A 15,827-nucleotide genomic window follows, 5' to 3' on the forward strand; every position below is an offset into this window, starting at 1 on the left:
AAGTTCGTCTTTTTAGCAAAATATACTAACTTTAAAAAATCAAAAAATGGTCTCCTAAGGGTTATAACCTACATTAATTAACTTATTATAATTTAGTTTATATTATTGTGGCATTAAATTTAAGTAGACCATATTTTATGAGAAATCGAAAATAAGTTTAAAGTAAATTGATAAAGGTAAAGCTTAGCTTTAATTATAGGCCTACCATTTAGTAAGATGGTGTTACTGTGGAAATAAAATAATTAAATTGAATCAATAAAAACGTACAGATCATAGTTCAATTCCGGGTTTAACTTAGGCTACATTGGTGTAGGCTAAACTAAATTTAGTAGTGATAGGTAATGATAGGCCAATATCGTACCGAATTATAATCACTATTATATCGATACCAAACTGGTTATCCACTTGGGCTATATCTCAGGGACAGGTACTCTCCAGAACTTTACCCAAATTATGTTCTAAAAAAATGTAACAAACATTTTCTCATTATTTGACCCATTACGCTAAGAACACACTTCCTCTGACACCTGTTTAAAACTGGCCTAATTTGCATTATTCGCTGGTTAAGTAACTTACTTAGCCTAAGCTATTAACTTATCTTTTCCCCGAAAAGTGCTATGGAACGATATATCATTGTTCGACTGTTCGTGATTCATCCGAATAAAGCTAAGTTAAGCGACGATATATCGTTCCAGTGTGACTTTCGATTGTCTGAGTTTAAATAGGCTTATTGGTTGACTCGGTTGTTGTTTTCAGACAGCAATGGTTTCTTTTGAATCCTCATACGGTCGAGGCCCGATAACTTAAGATATCGGCTCCTTAAGTAGCACTTTTGAGATGAAAAATTTTATTTTTACCGATTTTTTTCTTGCACACTAAGCTTTAGACTTTGCCCCCTTGGCAAGCCTAGCACTTTTCGGACAAAATAAGAATGTAACTTAATGTAGCCTACTTTAACCCTTTCAGTGTTAAATATCGATGCATCGATGGTAATGACACGCTCTGGGGTGTCAAGCGTCGATGCATCGATGTTAGTGCAGACGGTCACATATTGTCTTTAAACTCAGTCAATTTCAGTCCAATTTGGACTGGATTGATATCACAAATTAGTATTTAAGTTACATTAAACCATGCCTAAGGCTGCACTTTACTTTAGGTCCTACACTCATTCGAATGAAAATATCGATCGATCTTATCGACTAATCGATTGTTTCATTCGATATATCGTTTGGTTAGTTAGGCAAGGTTAACCCTTAGAGTGCCAGGCGAGAAATAAAAGTAACGCTCAAAAAATGCCGATGATTTTTCCCGAAGGTCGCGCTAAAAATGCCGAGCGCGATCGGCGTGAAACTGGCAATAGATTAGCAATAACTCACTCCACTTCTCCTACTTCCCCTCCGACGAATATACGTCACAGTAAAACGTCATAACAATGATGGCGTCACAGCAGCATTCGTCATAGAGCCGACGACATAACCTCCAAAATATCAAGTGGCGGGAACTTTTTTTTGGCGGCACACGGCCAAGATGGCGTTCGGTTGTTCCCGCCAACCGTTGAGTATAGCAAGTGTCTTTAATATATGTAAACAACTGCATAAATGAATTAATGTTAAGGAGTTGTAAACAAAGTAAACGCCTAAAGCCTATCCTAGGACCATAGACTAACAATCACAAGAAGACTTCTCATCCCATTGTAAATTTTGAAGCTCGTTTTTCGTATCTAGTTCATGTACGTGACACATGGGCGCTAGTGTCCACGAAACTTTGTTTCTATTATTTTAGGGTTAATTTCTTGATTTGTGCTTTACTGTTTGGTTATATAACTTGGGTACAGGTTATTGTTTATGATTAGATCGTATTATTTAGTTAAACGAGGCTTTAAATGGCTGTAATAACGGGAAGCAAATTGTAAACAAAACAGGACCTCAAGAAAATAAGAAATTGCCATAAATTTCTATTGCTGGCCTATTCGGTTGGTACGATTTTCTGTTTTTCATTTGAAATATGTTTATTACATTGTTATGAACTGGAAAAAACTTCGTTTATGTTCTAATAATTATTTATAGTTGAGATAGGTGACTTTGAATTAAACTGGTGTGACCTCGGTTCCATAAGAACCCAACTTACTAAAAATCTTGTTTTTTCGTTTTTACATGTTTGTTACTTCTTAATAAACAATATCTAACGCCTTTTCGAAAAAAATTATCAGTTATTATCATTTAAATGCATTATTTAAATTTTGCTCAAGAAAATATTAAATTACGATAAATTTCTATTGCTGGCCTATTCCGTTGGTACGATTTTCTGTTTTTCTTTTGAAATATGTTTATTACATTGTTATGAACTGGAAAACACATATTTTATGTTCTAATAACTATTTATAGTTGAGATATGTCACCTTGAATGGCATTGGTGTGACCTCGGTTTCATAACAACCCAACTAACAAAAAATCGATTTTTTTCGTTTGTACATGTTAGTTGCTTCTTAATAAACAATATCTAACACCTTTTTGATAAAATTATCAGTAATTATTAATTAAATGCATTATTTAAAATTTGCCTCAAGAAAATATTAAATTACCATAAATTTCTATTGCTGGCCTATTCCGTTGGTACGATTTTCAGTTTTTCTTTTGAAATATGTTTATTACATTGTTATGAACTGGATAACACGTCGTTTATGTTCTAATAACTATTTATAATTGAGATATGTCACCTTGAATGGCATTGGTGTGACCTCGGTTCCATAACAACCCAACTAACAAAAAAATCGATTTTTTCGTTTGTACATGTTTGTTGCTTCTTAATAAAATATATCTAACGCCTTTTCGATAAAAATTATCAGTAATTATCAATTAAATGCATTATTAAAATTTTGCCTCAAGAAAATATTAAATTACCATAAATTTCTATTGCTGGCCTATCCCGTTGGTACGATTTTCTGTTTTTCTTTTGAAATATGTTTATTACATTGTTATGAACTGGTAAACACAAAGTTTATGTTCTAATAACTATTTATGGTTGAGATAGGTAACTTTGAATTAAACTGGTGTGACCTCGGTTCCATAACAACCCAACTTACTAAAAGTCTATTTTTTTCGTTTGTACATGTTAGTTGCTTCTTAATAAACAATATCTAACACCTTTTTGATAAAATTATCAGTAATTATTAATTAAATGCATTATTTAAAATTTGCCTCAAGAAAATAAGAAATTGCCATAAATTTCTATTTCTGGCCTATCCCGTTGGTACGATTTTCTGTTTTTCTTTTGAAATATGTTTATTACATTGTTATGAACTGGAAAACACATCGCTTATGTTCTAAGACTCATTTATAGTTGAGCTATGTGACTTTGATTTTAACTGGTGTGACCTCGGTTCCATAAGAACCTAACTTACTAAAATCTTTTTTTTCGTTTGTACATGTTAGTTACTTATTAATAAACAACTTCTAACGCCTTTTCGATAAAATTATCGGTAATTATCAATTTAATGTATTATTTAAGTTTTGCCATTACCATAATTTTACCATAAATTTCTATTGCTGGCCTATTCGGTTGGTACGATTTTCTGTTTTTCTTTTGAAATATGTTTATTACATTGTTATGAACTGGAAAACATATAGTTTATGTTCTAATAACTATTTATAGTTGAGCTATGTCATATTGAATGGCGTTGGTGTTACCTCGGTTCCATAACAACCCAACTAACAAAAAATAGATTTTTCCGTTTTTACATGTGAGTTGCTTCTTAATAAACAATATCTAACACCTTTTCGATAAAAATTATCAGTTATTATTAATTAAATGCATTATTTAAAATTTGCCTCAAGAAAATATTAAATTACCATAAATTTCTATTGCTGGCCTATCCCGTTGGTACGATTTTCTTTTTTTCTTTAGAAATATGTTTATTACATTGTTATGAACTGGTAAACACAAAGTTTATGTTCTAATAACTATTTATAGTTGAGATAGGTAACTTTGAATTAAACTGGTGTGACCTCGGTTCCATAACAACACAACTTACTAAAAATCTATTTTTTTCGTTTGTACATGTTAGTTGCTTCTTAATAAACAATATCTAACACCTTTTTGATAAAATTATCAGTAATTATTAATTAAATGCATTATTTAAAATTTGCCTCAAGAAAATAAGAAATTGCCATAAATTTCTATTTCTGGCCTATCCCGTTGGTACGATTTTCTGTTTTTCTTTTGAAATATGTTTATTACATTGTTATGAACTGGAAAACACATAGTTTATGTTCTAATAACTATTTATAGTTGAGCTATGTCATATTGAATGGCGTTGGTGTTACCTCGGTTCCATAACAACCCAACTAACAAAAAATAGATTTTTCCGTTTTTACATGTGAGTTGCTTCTTAATAAACAATATCTAACACCTTTTTGATAAAATTATCAGTAATTATTAATTAAATGCATTATTTAAAATTTGCCTCAAGAAAATATTAAATTACCATAAATTTCTATTGCTTATTGTTTATTAAGAAGTAACAAACATGTAAAAACGAAAAAACAAGATTTTTAGTAAGTTGGGTTCTTATGGAACCAAGGTCACGCCAGTTTAATTCAAAGTCACCTATCTTAACTATAAATAATTATTAGAACATAAACTATGTGTTTTCCAGTTCATAACAATGTAATAAACATATTTCAAAAGAAAAACAGAAAATCGTACCAACGGAATAGGCCAGCAATAGAAATTTATGGTAATTTAATATTTTCTTGAGGCAAATTTTAAATAATGCATTTAATTAATAATTACTGATAATTTTATCAAAAAGGTGTTAGATATTGTTAATTAAGAAGCAACTAACATGTACAAATGAAAAAAAAAGATTTTTAGTAAGTTGGGTTCTTATGGAACCGAGGTCACACCAGTTAAAATCAAAGTCATATATCTCAACTATAAATAGTTATTAGAACATAAACTATGTGTTTTCCAGTTCATAACAATGTAATAAACATATTTCAAAAGAAAAACAGAAAATCGTACCAACGGGATAGGCCAGCAATAGAAATTTATGGTAATTTAATATTTTCTTGAGGCAAAATTTTAATAATGCATTTAATTGATAATTACTGATAATTTTTATCGAAAAGGCGTTAGATATTGTTTATTAAGAAGCAACAAACATGTACAAACGAAAAAATCGATTTTTTGTTAGTTGGGTTGTTATGGAACCGAGGTCACACCAATGCCATTCAAGGTGACATATCTCAACTATAAATAGTTATTAGAACATAAACTACGTGTTATCCAGTTCATAACACTGTAATAAACATATTTCAAAAGAAAAACAGAAAATCGTACCAACGGAATAGGCCAGCAATAGAAATTTATGACAATCTCTTATTTTCTTGGGGCAAATTTTAAATAATGCATTTAATTGATAATTACTGATAGGTTTATCAAAAAGGTGTTAGATTATGTTTATTAAGAAGTAAAAAACATGTACAAACAAAAAAAATCGATTTTTTTGTTAGTTGGGTGGTTATGGAACCGAGGTCACACCAACGCCATTCAAGGTGAAATATCTCAACTATAAATAGTTATTAGAACATAAACGACGTGTTTTCCAGTTCATAACAATGTAATAAACATATTTCAAACGAAAAACAGAAAATCGTACCAACGGAATAGGCCAGCAATAGAAATTTATGGTAATTTAATATTTTATTGAGGCAAATTTTAAATAATGCATTTAATTAATAATTACTGATAATTTTTATCGAAAAGGTGTTAGATATTGTTTATTAAGAAGCAACTCACATGTAAAAACGGAAAAATCTATTTTTTGTTAGTTGGGTTGTTATGGAACCGAGGTAACACCAACGCCATTCAATATGACATAGCTACACTATAAATAGTTATTAGAACATAAACTATGTGTTTTCCAGTTCATAACAATGTAATAAACATATTTCAAAAGAAAAACAGAAAATCGTACCAACGGAATAGGCCAGCAATAGAAATTTATGGTAATTTAATATTTTCTTGAGGCAAATTTTAAATAATGCATTTAATTAATAATTACTGATAATTTTATCAAAAAGGTGTTAGATATTGTTTATTAAGAAGCAACTAACATGTACAAACGAAAAAAAAGATTTTTAGTAAGTTGGGTTCTTATGGAACCGAGGTCACACCAGTTAAAATCAAAGTCATATATCTCAACTATAAATAGTTATTAGAACATAAACGACGTGTTTTCCAGTTCATAACAATGTAATAAACATATTTCAAAAGAAAAACAGAAAATCGTACCAACGGGATAGGCCAGCAATAGAAATTTATGGTAATTTAATATTTTCTTGAGGCAAAATTTTTATAATGCATTTAATTGATAATTACTGATAATTTTTATCGAAAAGGCGTTATATATTGTTTATTAAGAAGCAACAAACATGTACAAACGAAAAAATCGATTTTTTGTTAGTTGGGTTGTTATGGAACCGAGGTCACACCAATGCCATTCAAGGTGACATATCTCAACTATAAATAGTTATTAGAACATAAACTACGTGTTATCCAGTTCATAACAATGTAATAAACATATTTCAAAAGAAAAACAGAAAATCGTACCAACGGAATAGGCCAGCAATAGAAATTTATGGCAATTTCTTATTTTCTTGGGGCAAATTTTAAATAATGCATTTAATTGATAATTACTGATAGGTTTATCAAAAAGGTGTTAGATTATGTTTATTAAGAAGTAAAAAACATGTACAAACGAAAAAAATCGATTTTTTGTTAGTTGGGTGGTTATGGAACCGAGGTCACACCAACGCCATTCAAGGTGACATATCTCAACTATAAATAGTTATTAGAACATAAACGACGTGTTTTCCAGTTCATAACAATGTAATAAACATATTTCAAAAGAAAAACAGAAAATCGTACCAACGGAATAGGCCAGCAATAGAAATTTATGGTAATTTAATATTTTCTTGAGGCAAATTTTAAATAATGCATTTAATTAATAATTACTGATAATTTTATCAAAAAGGTGTTAGATATTGTTTATTAAGAAGCAACTAACATGTACAAACGAAAAAAATCGATTTTTTGTTAGTTGGGTTGTTATGAAACCGAGGTCACACCAATGCCATTCAAGGTGACATATCTCAACTATAAATAGTTATTAGAACATAAACTATGTGTTTTCCAGTTCATAACAATGTAATAAACATATTTCAAAAGAAAAACAGAAAATCGTACCAACCGAATAGGCCAGCAATAGAAATTTATGGTAAAATTATGGTAATGGCAAAACTTAAATAATACATTAAATTGATAATTACCGATAATTTTATCGAAAAGGCGTTATAAGTTGTTTATTAATAAGTACCTAACATGTACAAACGAAAAAAAAGATTTTTAGTAAGTTAGGTTCTTATGGAACCGAGGTCACACCAGTTAAAATCAAAGTCACATAGCTCAACTATAAATGAGTCTTAGAACATAAGCGACGTGTTTTCCAGTTCATAACAATGTAATAAACATATTTCAAAAGAAAAACAGAAAATCGTACCAACGGGATAGGCCAGAAATAGAAATTTATGGCAATTTCTTATTTTCTTGAGGCAAATTTTAAATAATGCATTTAATTAATAATTACTGATAATTTTATCAAAAAGGTGTTAGATATTGTTTATTAAGAAGCAACTAACATGTACAAACGAAAAAAATATATTTTTAGTAAGTTGGGTTGTTATGGAACCGAGGTCACACCAGTTTAATTCAAAGTTACCTATCTCAACTATAAATAGTTATTAGAACATAAACTTTGTGTTTACCAGTTCATAACAATGTAATAAACATATTTCAAAAGAAAAACAGAAAATCGTACCAACGGGATAGGCCAGCAATAGAAATTTATGGTAATTTAATATTTTCTTGAGGCAAATTTTAAATAATGCATTTAATTAATAATTACTGATAATTTTTATCGAAAAGGTGTTAGATATTGTTTATTAAGAAGCAACTCACATGTAAAAACGGAAAAATCTATTTTTTGTTAGTTGGGTTGTTATGGAACCGAGGTAACACCAACGCCATTCAATATGACATAGCTCAACTATAAATAGTTATTAGAACATAAACTATGTGTTTTCCAGTTCATAACAATGTAATAAACATATTTCAAAAGAAAAACAGAAAATCGTACCAACCGAATAGGCCAGCAATAGAAATTTATGGTAAAATTATGGTAATGGCAAAACTTAAATAATACATTAAATTGATAATTACCGATAATTTTATCGAAAAGGCGTTAGAAGTTGTTTATTAATAAGTAACTAACATGTACAAACGAAAAAAAAAGATTTTTAGTAAGTTAGGTTCTTATGGAACCGAGGTCACACCAGTTAAAATCAAAGTCACATAGCTCAACTATAAATGAGTCTTAGAACATAAGCGACGTGTTTTCCAGTTCATAACAATGTAATAAACATATTTCAAAAGAAAAACAGAAAATCGTACTAACGGGATAGGCCAGCAATAGAAATTTATGGTAATTTAATATTTTCTTGAGGCAAAATTTTAATAATGCATTTAATTGATAATTACTGATAATTTTTATCGAAAAGGCGTTAGATATATTTTATTAAGAAGCAACAAACATGTACAAACGAAAAAATCGATTTTTTTGTTAGTTGGGTTCTTATGGAACCGAGGTCACACCAATGCCATTCAAGGTGACATATCTCAACTATAAATAGTTATTAGAACATAAACGACGTGTTATCCAGTTCATAACAATGTAATAAACATAGGCCCTATTTCAAAAGAAAAACTGAAAATCGTACCAACGGAATAGGCCAGCAATAGAAATTTATGGTAATTTAATATTTTCTTGAGGCAAATTTTAAATAATGCATTTAATTTATAATTACTGATAATTTTATCAAAAAGGTGTTACATATTGTTTATTAAGAAGCAACTAACATGTACAAACGAAAAAAATCGATTTTTTGTTAGTTGGGTTGTTATGAAACCGAGGTCACACCAATGCCATTCAAGGTGACATATCTCAACTATAAATAGTTATTAGAACATAAAATATGTGTTTTCCAGTTCATAACAATGTAATAAACATATTTCAAAAGAAAAACAGAAAATCGTACCAACCGAATAGGCCAGCAATAGAAATTTATGGTAAAATTATGGTAATGGCAAAACTTAAATAATACATTAAATTGATAATTACCGATAATTTTATCGAAAAGGCGTTATAAGTTGTTTATTAATAAGTACCTAACATGTACAAACGAAAAAAAAGATTTTTAGTAAGTTAGGTTCTTATGGAACCGAGGTCACACCAGTTAAAATCAAAGTCACATAGCTCAACTATAAATGAGTCTTAGAACATAAACTAAGTTTTTCCAGTTCATAACAATGTAATAAACATATTTCAAATGAAAAACAGAAAATCGTACCAACCGAATAGGCCAGCAATAGAAATTTATGGCAATTTCTTATTTTCTTGAGGTCCTGTTTTGTTTACAATTTGCTTCCCGTTATTACAGCCATTTAAAGCCTCGTTTAACTAAATAATACGATCTAATCATAAACAATAACCTGTACCCAAGTTATATAACCAAACAGTAAAGCACAAATCAAGAAATTAACCCTAAAATAATAGAAACAAAGTTTCGTGGACACTAGCGCCCATGTGTCACGTACATGAACTAGATACGAAAAACGAGCTTCAAAATTTACAATGGGATGAGAAGTCTTCTTGTGATTGTTAGTCTATGGTCCTAGGATAGGCTTTAGGCGTTTACTTTGTTTACAACTCCTTAACATTAATTCATTTATGCAGTTGTTTACATATATTTTAGACACTTGGTATAATCAACGCTTGGCGGGAGCAACCGAACGCCATCTTGGCCGTGTGCCGGCAAAAAAAAGTTCCCGCCACTTGATATTTTGGAGGTTATGTCGTCGGCTCTATGACGAATGCTGCTGTGACGCCATCATTGTTATGACGTTTTACTGTGACGTATATTCGTCGGAGGGGAAGTAGGAGAAGTGGAATGGGTTATTGCTCATCTATTGCCAGTTTCACGCCGATCCGAGCGCGATCTGGCGATTTTTAGGTTAAAATTTTGTAAAAATCGAATTTTCGATATTTCGACCAACGAAAATCGATGTATCGCATCTAGTAACTTTCGACTCAATGTTTATATATGGGTTAAAAGAATCCGAGTATCCATTCGGTTGTTATGACAGCTGTTCGATCATTACGAAACGTCCGGTCAGCCGGACGTTGGCACTTTTGGCTCGTTCTAAAAACGTCCGGTCGGCCGGACGTCGGCACTTTTGGCTCGTTTTAAAAACGTCCGGTTCCCCGGACGTTGGCACTCAAAGGGTTAACCTAACCTATCTAACCAAACGATATATCGAATGAAACAATCGAATAATCGATATTTTCATTCGAATGAGTGTAGGACCTAAAGTAAAGTGCAGCCACGCCCAATCTAAGCCTAGGTTTAATATAATGAAGATAGGCAAGCCCATAGTAGGACTAGGCCTAGGCCTTATTAAAAATGGCTCTTACCAAAATTTCAAGATTATAATTTGATATAGGCCTGAAAGCAAATCAAATCAGACACAATGTTCAAAGGCCTAAACCACATCATAACAGCGGCTAGGAATAGGCCTAGGCTACATGCACCAACGTCAGGGCTAACTTACTTTTAAAATTTGAAATTGCACATCAGTGTTCCCTTGATCAAAACTAGACCTAGGCCTATTTTTAATTTTTTATTAAATTCATAACCGTCATAACATGCTCATGAAAATGGGTGTTTTAATAACTTGTTTTATTGTAGCCTAGGCCTAATAAAAGACACAATTTAACACTTACCGTCACCAGGAGAAATTGTCAGTACCTCAACACCCATGTCGAAAATGTAATTTCCAAAAGTTAAAGTAAAAAGAAGAAAGTATAATGCAAATTGCACGGATGAAAATTAAACTATAGGTTTGGGGACGAAATTTATGACAAAGCTGAAAGTTCTACAATGTGGACCGGCTTTTGGAAATAAAATGACGAATGCGTTGCGTACACCTAACTAACTAACACTTCTTCCGCTTCTACTTCTACTTCTACGCTGCGCTCGATTCGCTATCGCTTCGCTATCTCGTGCGAAACTACTGTACTGTACTGTACTGTGTCGTGCTTCTTTCTGTCTGTCCTCTCGCTCTCAACCACCACTCACTCAGTCTCAGTCTTAGGCCGTCGACACACGGGAAGACTGTTTTCCAACTGAAATCGGCAACCAGTTGGACAAACTAGTCGCCTACGTCCCGACCAATGTACAGTTCAGCCGCCTATCTGTGCGCGCGAGCCCTTCGCTACTATCCTTGCAGAAAACCTACGGTAGGGGCGACTGAGGGCATTGTTCGCTCATTTCCACCAACCCAATAGTAATTCACAACTAATTTTGCACTCGAACTTCATTCATATTTACCTTTAATATGCACTTTAGAAGGGCATTGGTACCTCATAAAAATATTTTAATTTTACTAAAACTGTGCTGCCTTGTTATTCCATGTTTGTATAGCTAAAGGTCAAGTTAATAAGAATAACAAAAGAGTTTTTATAAATTATTTAATATGGTAAATATTACGGATTCACCATAACATGACCAATTTTAACACTGCTCTAGAATATATTTTCAAACATCATAGCGATTGGTGTGTTGTTAATAAACACAAACTTGTGCTGGGTTATTCCTTTTTTCAACATTTTAATAAGGTAATATCCTTATTGACATCGTTAAAACTAACAATTGAGAAAATATGTAATGTGAATAGTTTACCGTTTATTGTTGCTGAAAAACCGCATAATATGTCCAATTGGAATGTAACAAAAACAGAAATGATTGCTATGTCACTGTTAATAATATAGGACCATGACCTCGTATTTCCTAAGTAAAATTTACATAATTCAAAATTGTACTAGGTCGTACACGGAAGCGTCACTAACAAAATTACACCTTCAGGCCAGTTTGGGCTGCCTCAACTTCCCGTTGCCGTTTTGGGGTAACCAATGTTTTTAGAAAAGAGCCCCCTCCCACCCTCCCGCCATGCAACCTGACCACCGGCCCGCGCGCACAGATAGACGGCTGAACTGTAGTTAGGTGGGACAGTACACACGGTGCGACTGCGATGCGACCAGTTGAGGACCAGTCGGCGATCAGTCGTTAAGCAACCGGACCTGCCGGTTGCTAGGTGATTTCAGTCGCCTGGTTTGAACAACTTTTTGCATATTTGTATTGCACTTTTATCCTTTTTTTAGGATCAGGTATACCAACTGCGATAACTCTTCTTAAGCAATTTTTGACATTCTGTACATAGACTGAAATTTTGCGTCTGTTTCTTGTAATGCAGCAGCAGCTACAAAGAGCCTGCATAAAATATTTGTTTTAACATAAGGATGTACCCAACACCTTCTACTCTACGCTTTCTTGATGGTTTATAAAACACCAGGGCTTCTTCATCACTATTACTCATTTTAAACACCATACACAGTAAGCCTACACAGCATCATTATAACAATTATCAATTATCAATTATCAATTATTTAAGATGGGGACGCCACTATGTGCGTAACAAAATTAGAATTCATTCACTGTCTCAACTCAACTACAGTCACGACCGTGTGCGGATTTAACCAACGCAACTGCAACCGTAATCGCGTCACAAAACAGTTGGCTCAACTTTAGTTGGGTTTCAGTCTACCCGTGTGTCGACCGCCTTACGCTCACCCACACCAGTCACCCGTCCCATTCCCACCAAGCGGTTGTCAGTTAATTAAACCACGGCCGCCTAGTCCGCGGCCTGGGCCTGGTAGAATTGGCAACATTACAAGTGGTGTTATTTATAAGAAATAAACAATTATAGTAACAGACGTCCCATAGGATAACATGGCAGACAGGTGACATCAGCTCATTAATTCACACTTTATTGATTTAAATTTATAAACATAAATTTATTAAAATATTGAAAATAAAACATACAGAATTGAAAACCGAAACAATATGAATTACAAATCTATATCTGTACATTTTAAGCGGAGTCAATATTGTCATAGTCCAGTAACCAATCCTTCGTAAATACACAAATACCATTAGCTGCTTCCAAACAAAACAGCTGTTACAACACCACTTGCGACGTTGCTACTTCGAAAGCCCCGGCCTGGGGCGGCCGTGGTTAAACCATAGATAAAAAAAACATAGTCTCTTAGGGGAGGGGTCACCGGAAGACTGCCCCCAGGACAACTACCCCCCCACCCCAAACAGGTCCCTACTTCATATTGACGTCAGAGACCGGGGGGGGGGCAGTTTTCCAGTCACGGACACTCAAATTCAGTTGTCAAAAACAATTCTAAACTAACCTAACCTAACCAACCAAACTTGCTGTAACATTTCGAAATTCTATTTTATATTCCCCACATGCATTTTCTATTATCCAACGAAATGACTCGAACTAAAATTACAATTACATAGCATGATTTGTCTAGGGGAAGGGTAGTATTCCAGTCGCGGACACGGCTTCCATATTTGTTAGTTGGCAGATTTTGTGACGTCACGTTTCACCTAGGGGGTGGTTTTCCGGGAGATAGTATTCCGCATCCCCGTTTTATCTATGGTTAAACTGTAACGCGCTTTTGCCCTTGCCGTGCAGGTAGAGCGGAGCAAACCAGAAAATGCAACTGTTCATGAGGAATACAAGAATGGTTGTGTTTAAAATAAGTTATTGATTTAAAATACTTATTTACCTCCATAGTAATTTTTCAAAAATAGAGTTCGATTAAGACATTATAACTGTAGGGACGTTGTTGTTTTGTATAGGAGATAATGTATACACATAACTTAAGTAGGTACCACGAGAACTTGTTTTGCTATATAGCTTTGGAGATAAAGATTATGTAAAGTTTGCTCTTCGCTCTATAAGCTGAATATATATTTTAATAATTACTATTTTTTGGCAAGTTTTTATAATTTTGTCCATTGCAGAGAAGTCACCGCCTGTTAATAATTTTGTTAGTCAAGAATGCTAGAAGAAGCTTGGCATGTTATTATTATTATTTATTGTATTGTTGACGTAGCCTATTGTCTTGTAAGAACTGAATGGCCTAATAAATCATTTGAATCATTTGTTGAACGTAATTCATCTACCGTTACCACTACCGCTAAAACGTTCAAGATAAAACCGTGGATAACTAACGGTCTCTTAAAATCAATACGTTTTTACAAAAATAAAATCAATGATGCTCAAGGAGATTCAAAGAAATTTTGGAATATAGTGAACGAAGTAGCGGGTCGCGCAGATCCCAAATGCAAATTTCCAGTCGGCGCATTTGGAGCACACAGCGACACTGTCCCCTCCATCTGTGATAAATTTAACAAATACTTTGCTTCCGTCGGATCCCAGCTAGCCGGGGCTTTGCAGCCTGTTGGTCCTGTCGAAATGGAGGATGCTGATTTTGCTGTGAACTCCCAGTTCTCACTGGAACCAATTACCCACCAAGATTTACTAGACGTGGACCAAAATCAGAGGAGACTCGGCACCTGGGTATGATGGCATTTCCTCTAAACTGAAAAAGCATAGACGTCTTACACCAACCCTTATTTCACATTGTAAATTTAAGTATATCAACTAATACTTTTCCAAATCCTTACAAAATCGCCAAAGTAATCCCGATCTATAAATCAGGCCCAAAGAATGTGATAGCAAATTTTATACCTATTTCTTTAATTAGTGCGGTATCCAAGATAATTGAAAAATGTGTCAAGAAACAGTTGTATGGATATCTCGAGGAAAATAATATCATTAACAACGCACAGTTTGGGTTCAGAGCTAACGTAAGCACTACCCATGCCTTATTTAATATCTCAAAACATATTTATGAAAAAAATTGATGATAAAAAACGTGTGCTTGTAACCTTTTTAGACTTGGCCAAAGCATTAGATTCTATTGATAGGCATAAATTAACCACAAAACTGCAGTTGGTAGGCGTTGACAACCCATCACTTGACTGGTTCCGCAGCTATTTGACTGGTCGATCACAGTTCGTTACTATCAATGGCAAAAATAGTATATCACTAACATTGACTATGGTGTCGTCCAAGGAAGTAACCTAGGCCCTCTTCTCTTTTTAATATATATCAATAACATTACTAAATTAAGAGTCGATAGTTAAATTGTTTCTTTTTGCTGACAACACAGGTCAGTGCCCTCCGCTAATACGTGGGACGATGTTTACCATCAAGCTGCATCTGACTTACTTAAAATAAAAAAAAATGGCTGGATCATAATACATTGGCATTGAATGTATCAAAAAGCAAGTGTATGCCAGTTTTCTTATCTCGAACTCGTGACCCTAGCCCTAGAAAACTCTATCTTCATTCATGTGGTGATCTGTGGTCTAATACCTGCGGATGTGACACAGTCGATCGTGTGGACCAAGACAAGTACCTTGGGGTGATCATTGATCAAAGGCTGACAACCCAGAAAACCTAAATCAAAATTATTCTTAAAAGGCCGAAACATTATTCAACTAATTTACTTTTTTCCGAATTCCCAGTTTTAGTATTAGACAATCGTTTATCAAAACACTATTACTTTTCATTAAGAACAACAAGGAAATTATTTTTTCTAACTTACAACACACATTTATCACACTAGACACAGGCATAGCTTTGGAATTTGGATACCACACTCCACAACTAGTCTATAGTTCATTGAAAAATAACGTGTTTTACATAGCTCACATCCTTTATTG

The 15,827-nt window shown here is 33.2% G+C and overlaps 1 protein-coding gene across 1 annotated transcript in view; it reads right to left on the minus strand.

Annotated features, from left to right (window-relative positions):
• LOC128995227 (peptidyl-prolyl cis-trans isomerase FKBP1A-like) overlaps window positions 1-11,147 on the minus strand; it is a 29,304-nt gene extending 18,157 nt beyond the window's left edge. The window contains exon 1 of the mRNA XM_054420173.1: window positions 10,901-11,147. Coding sequence (XP_054276148.1) covers window positions 10,901-10,937 — 37 coding nt within the window. The 5' untranslated portion in view covers window positions 10,938-11,147. The remainder of the gene's footprint in view (window positions 1-10,900) is intronic.
• Between the last annotated feature and the right edge of the window lie 4,680 nt (window positions 11,148-15,827).

Source organism: Macrosteles quadrilineatus, unplaced genomic scaffold (assembly GCF_028750875.1).
Source record: "Macrosteles quadrilineatus isolate MER2022 unplaced genomic scaffold, UCM_ALF_1.0 Scaffold_5__1_contigs__length_97177068, whole genome shotgun sequence".
NCBI classification, from domain to species: domain Eukaryota; kingdom Metazoa; phylum Arthropoda; class Insecta; order Hemiptera; family Cicadellidae; genus Macrosteles; species Macrosteles quadrilineatus.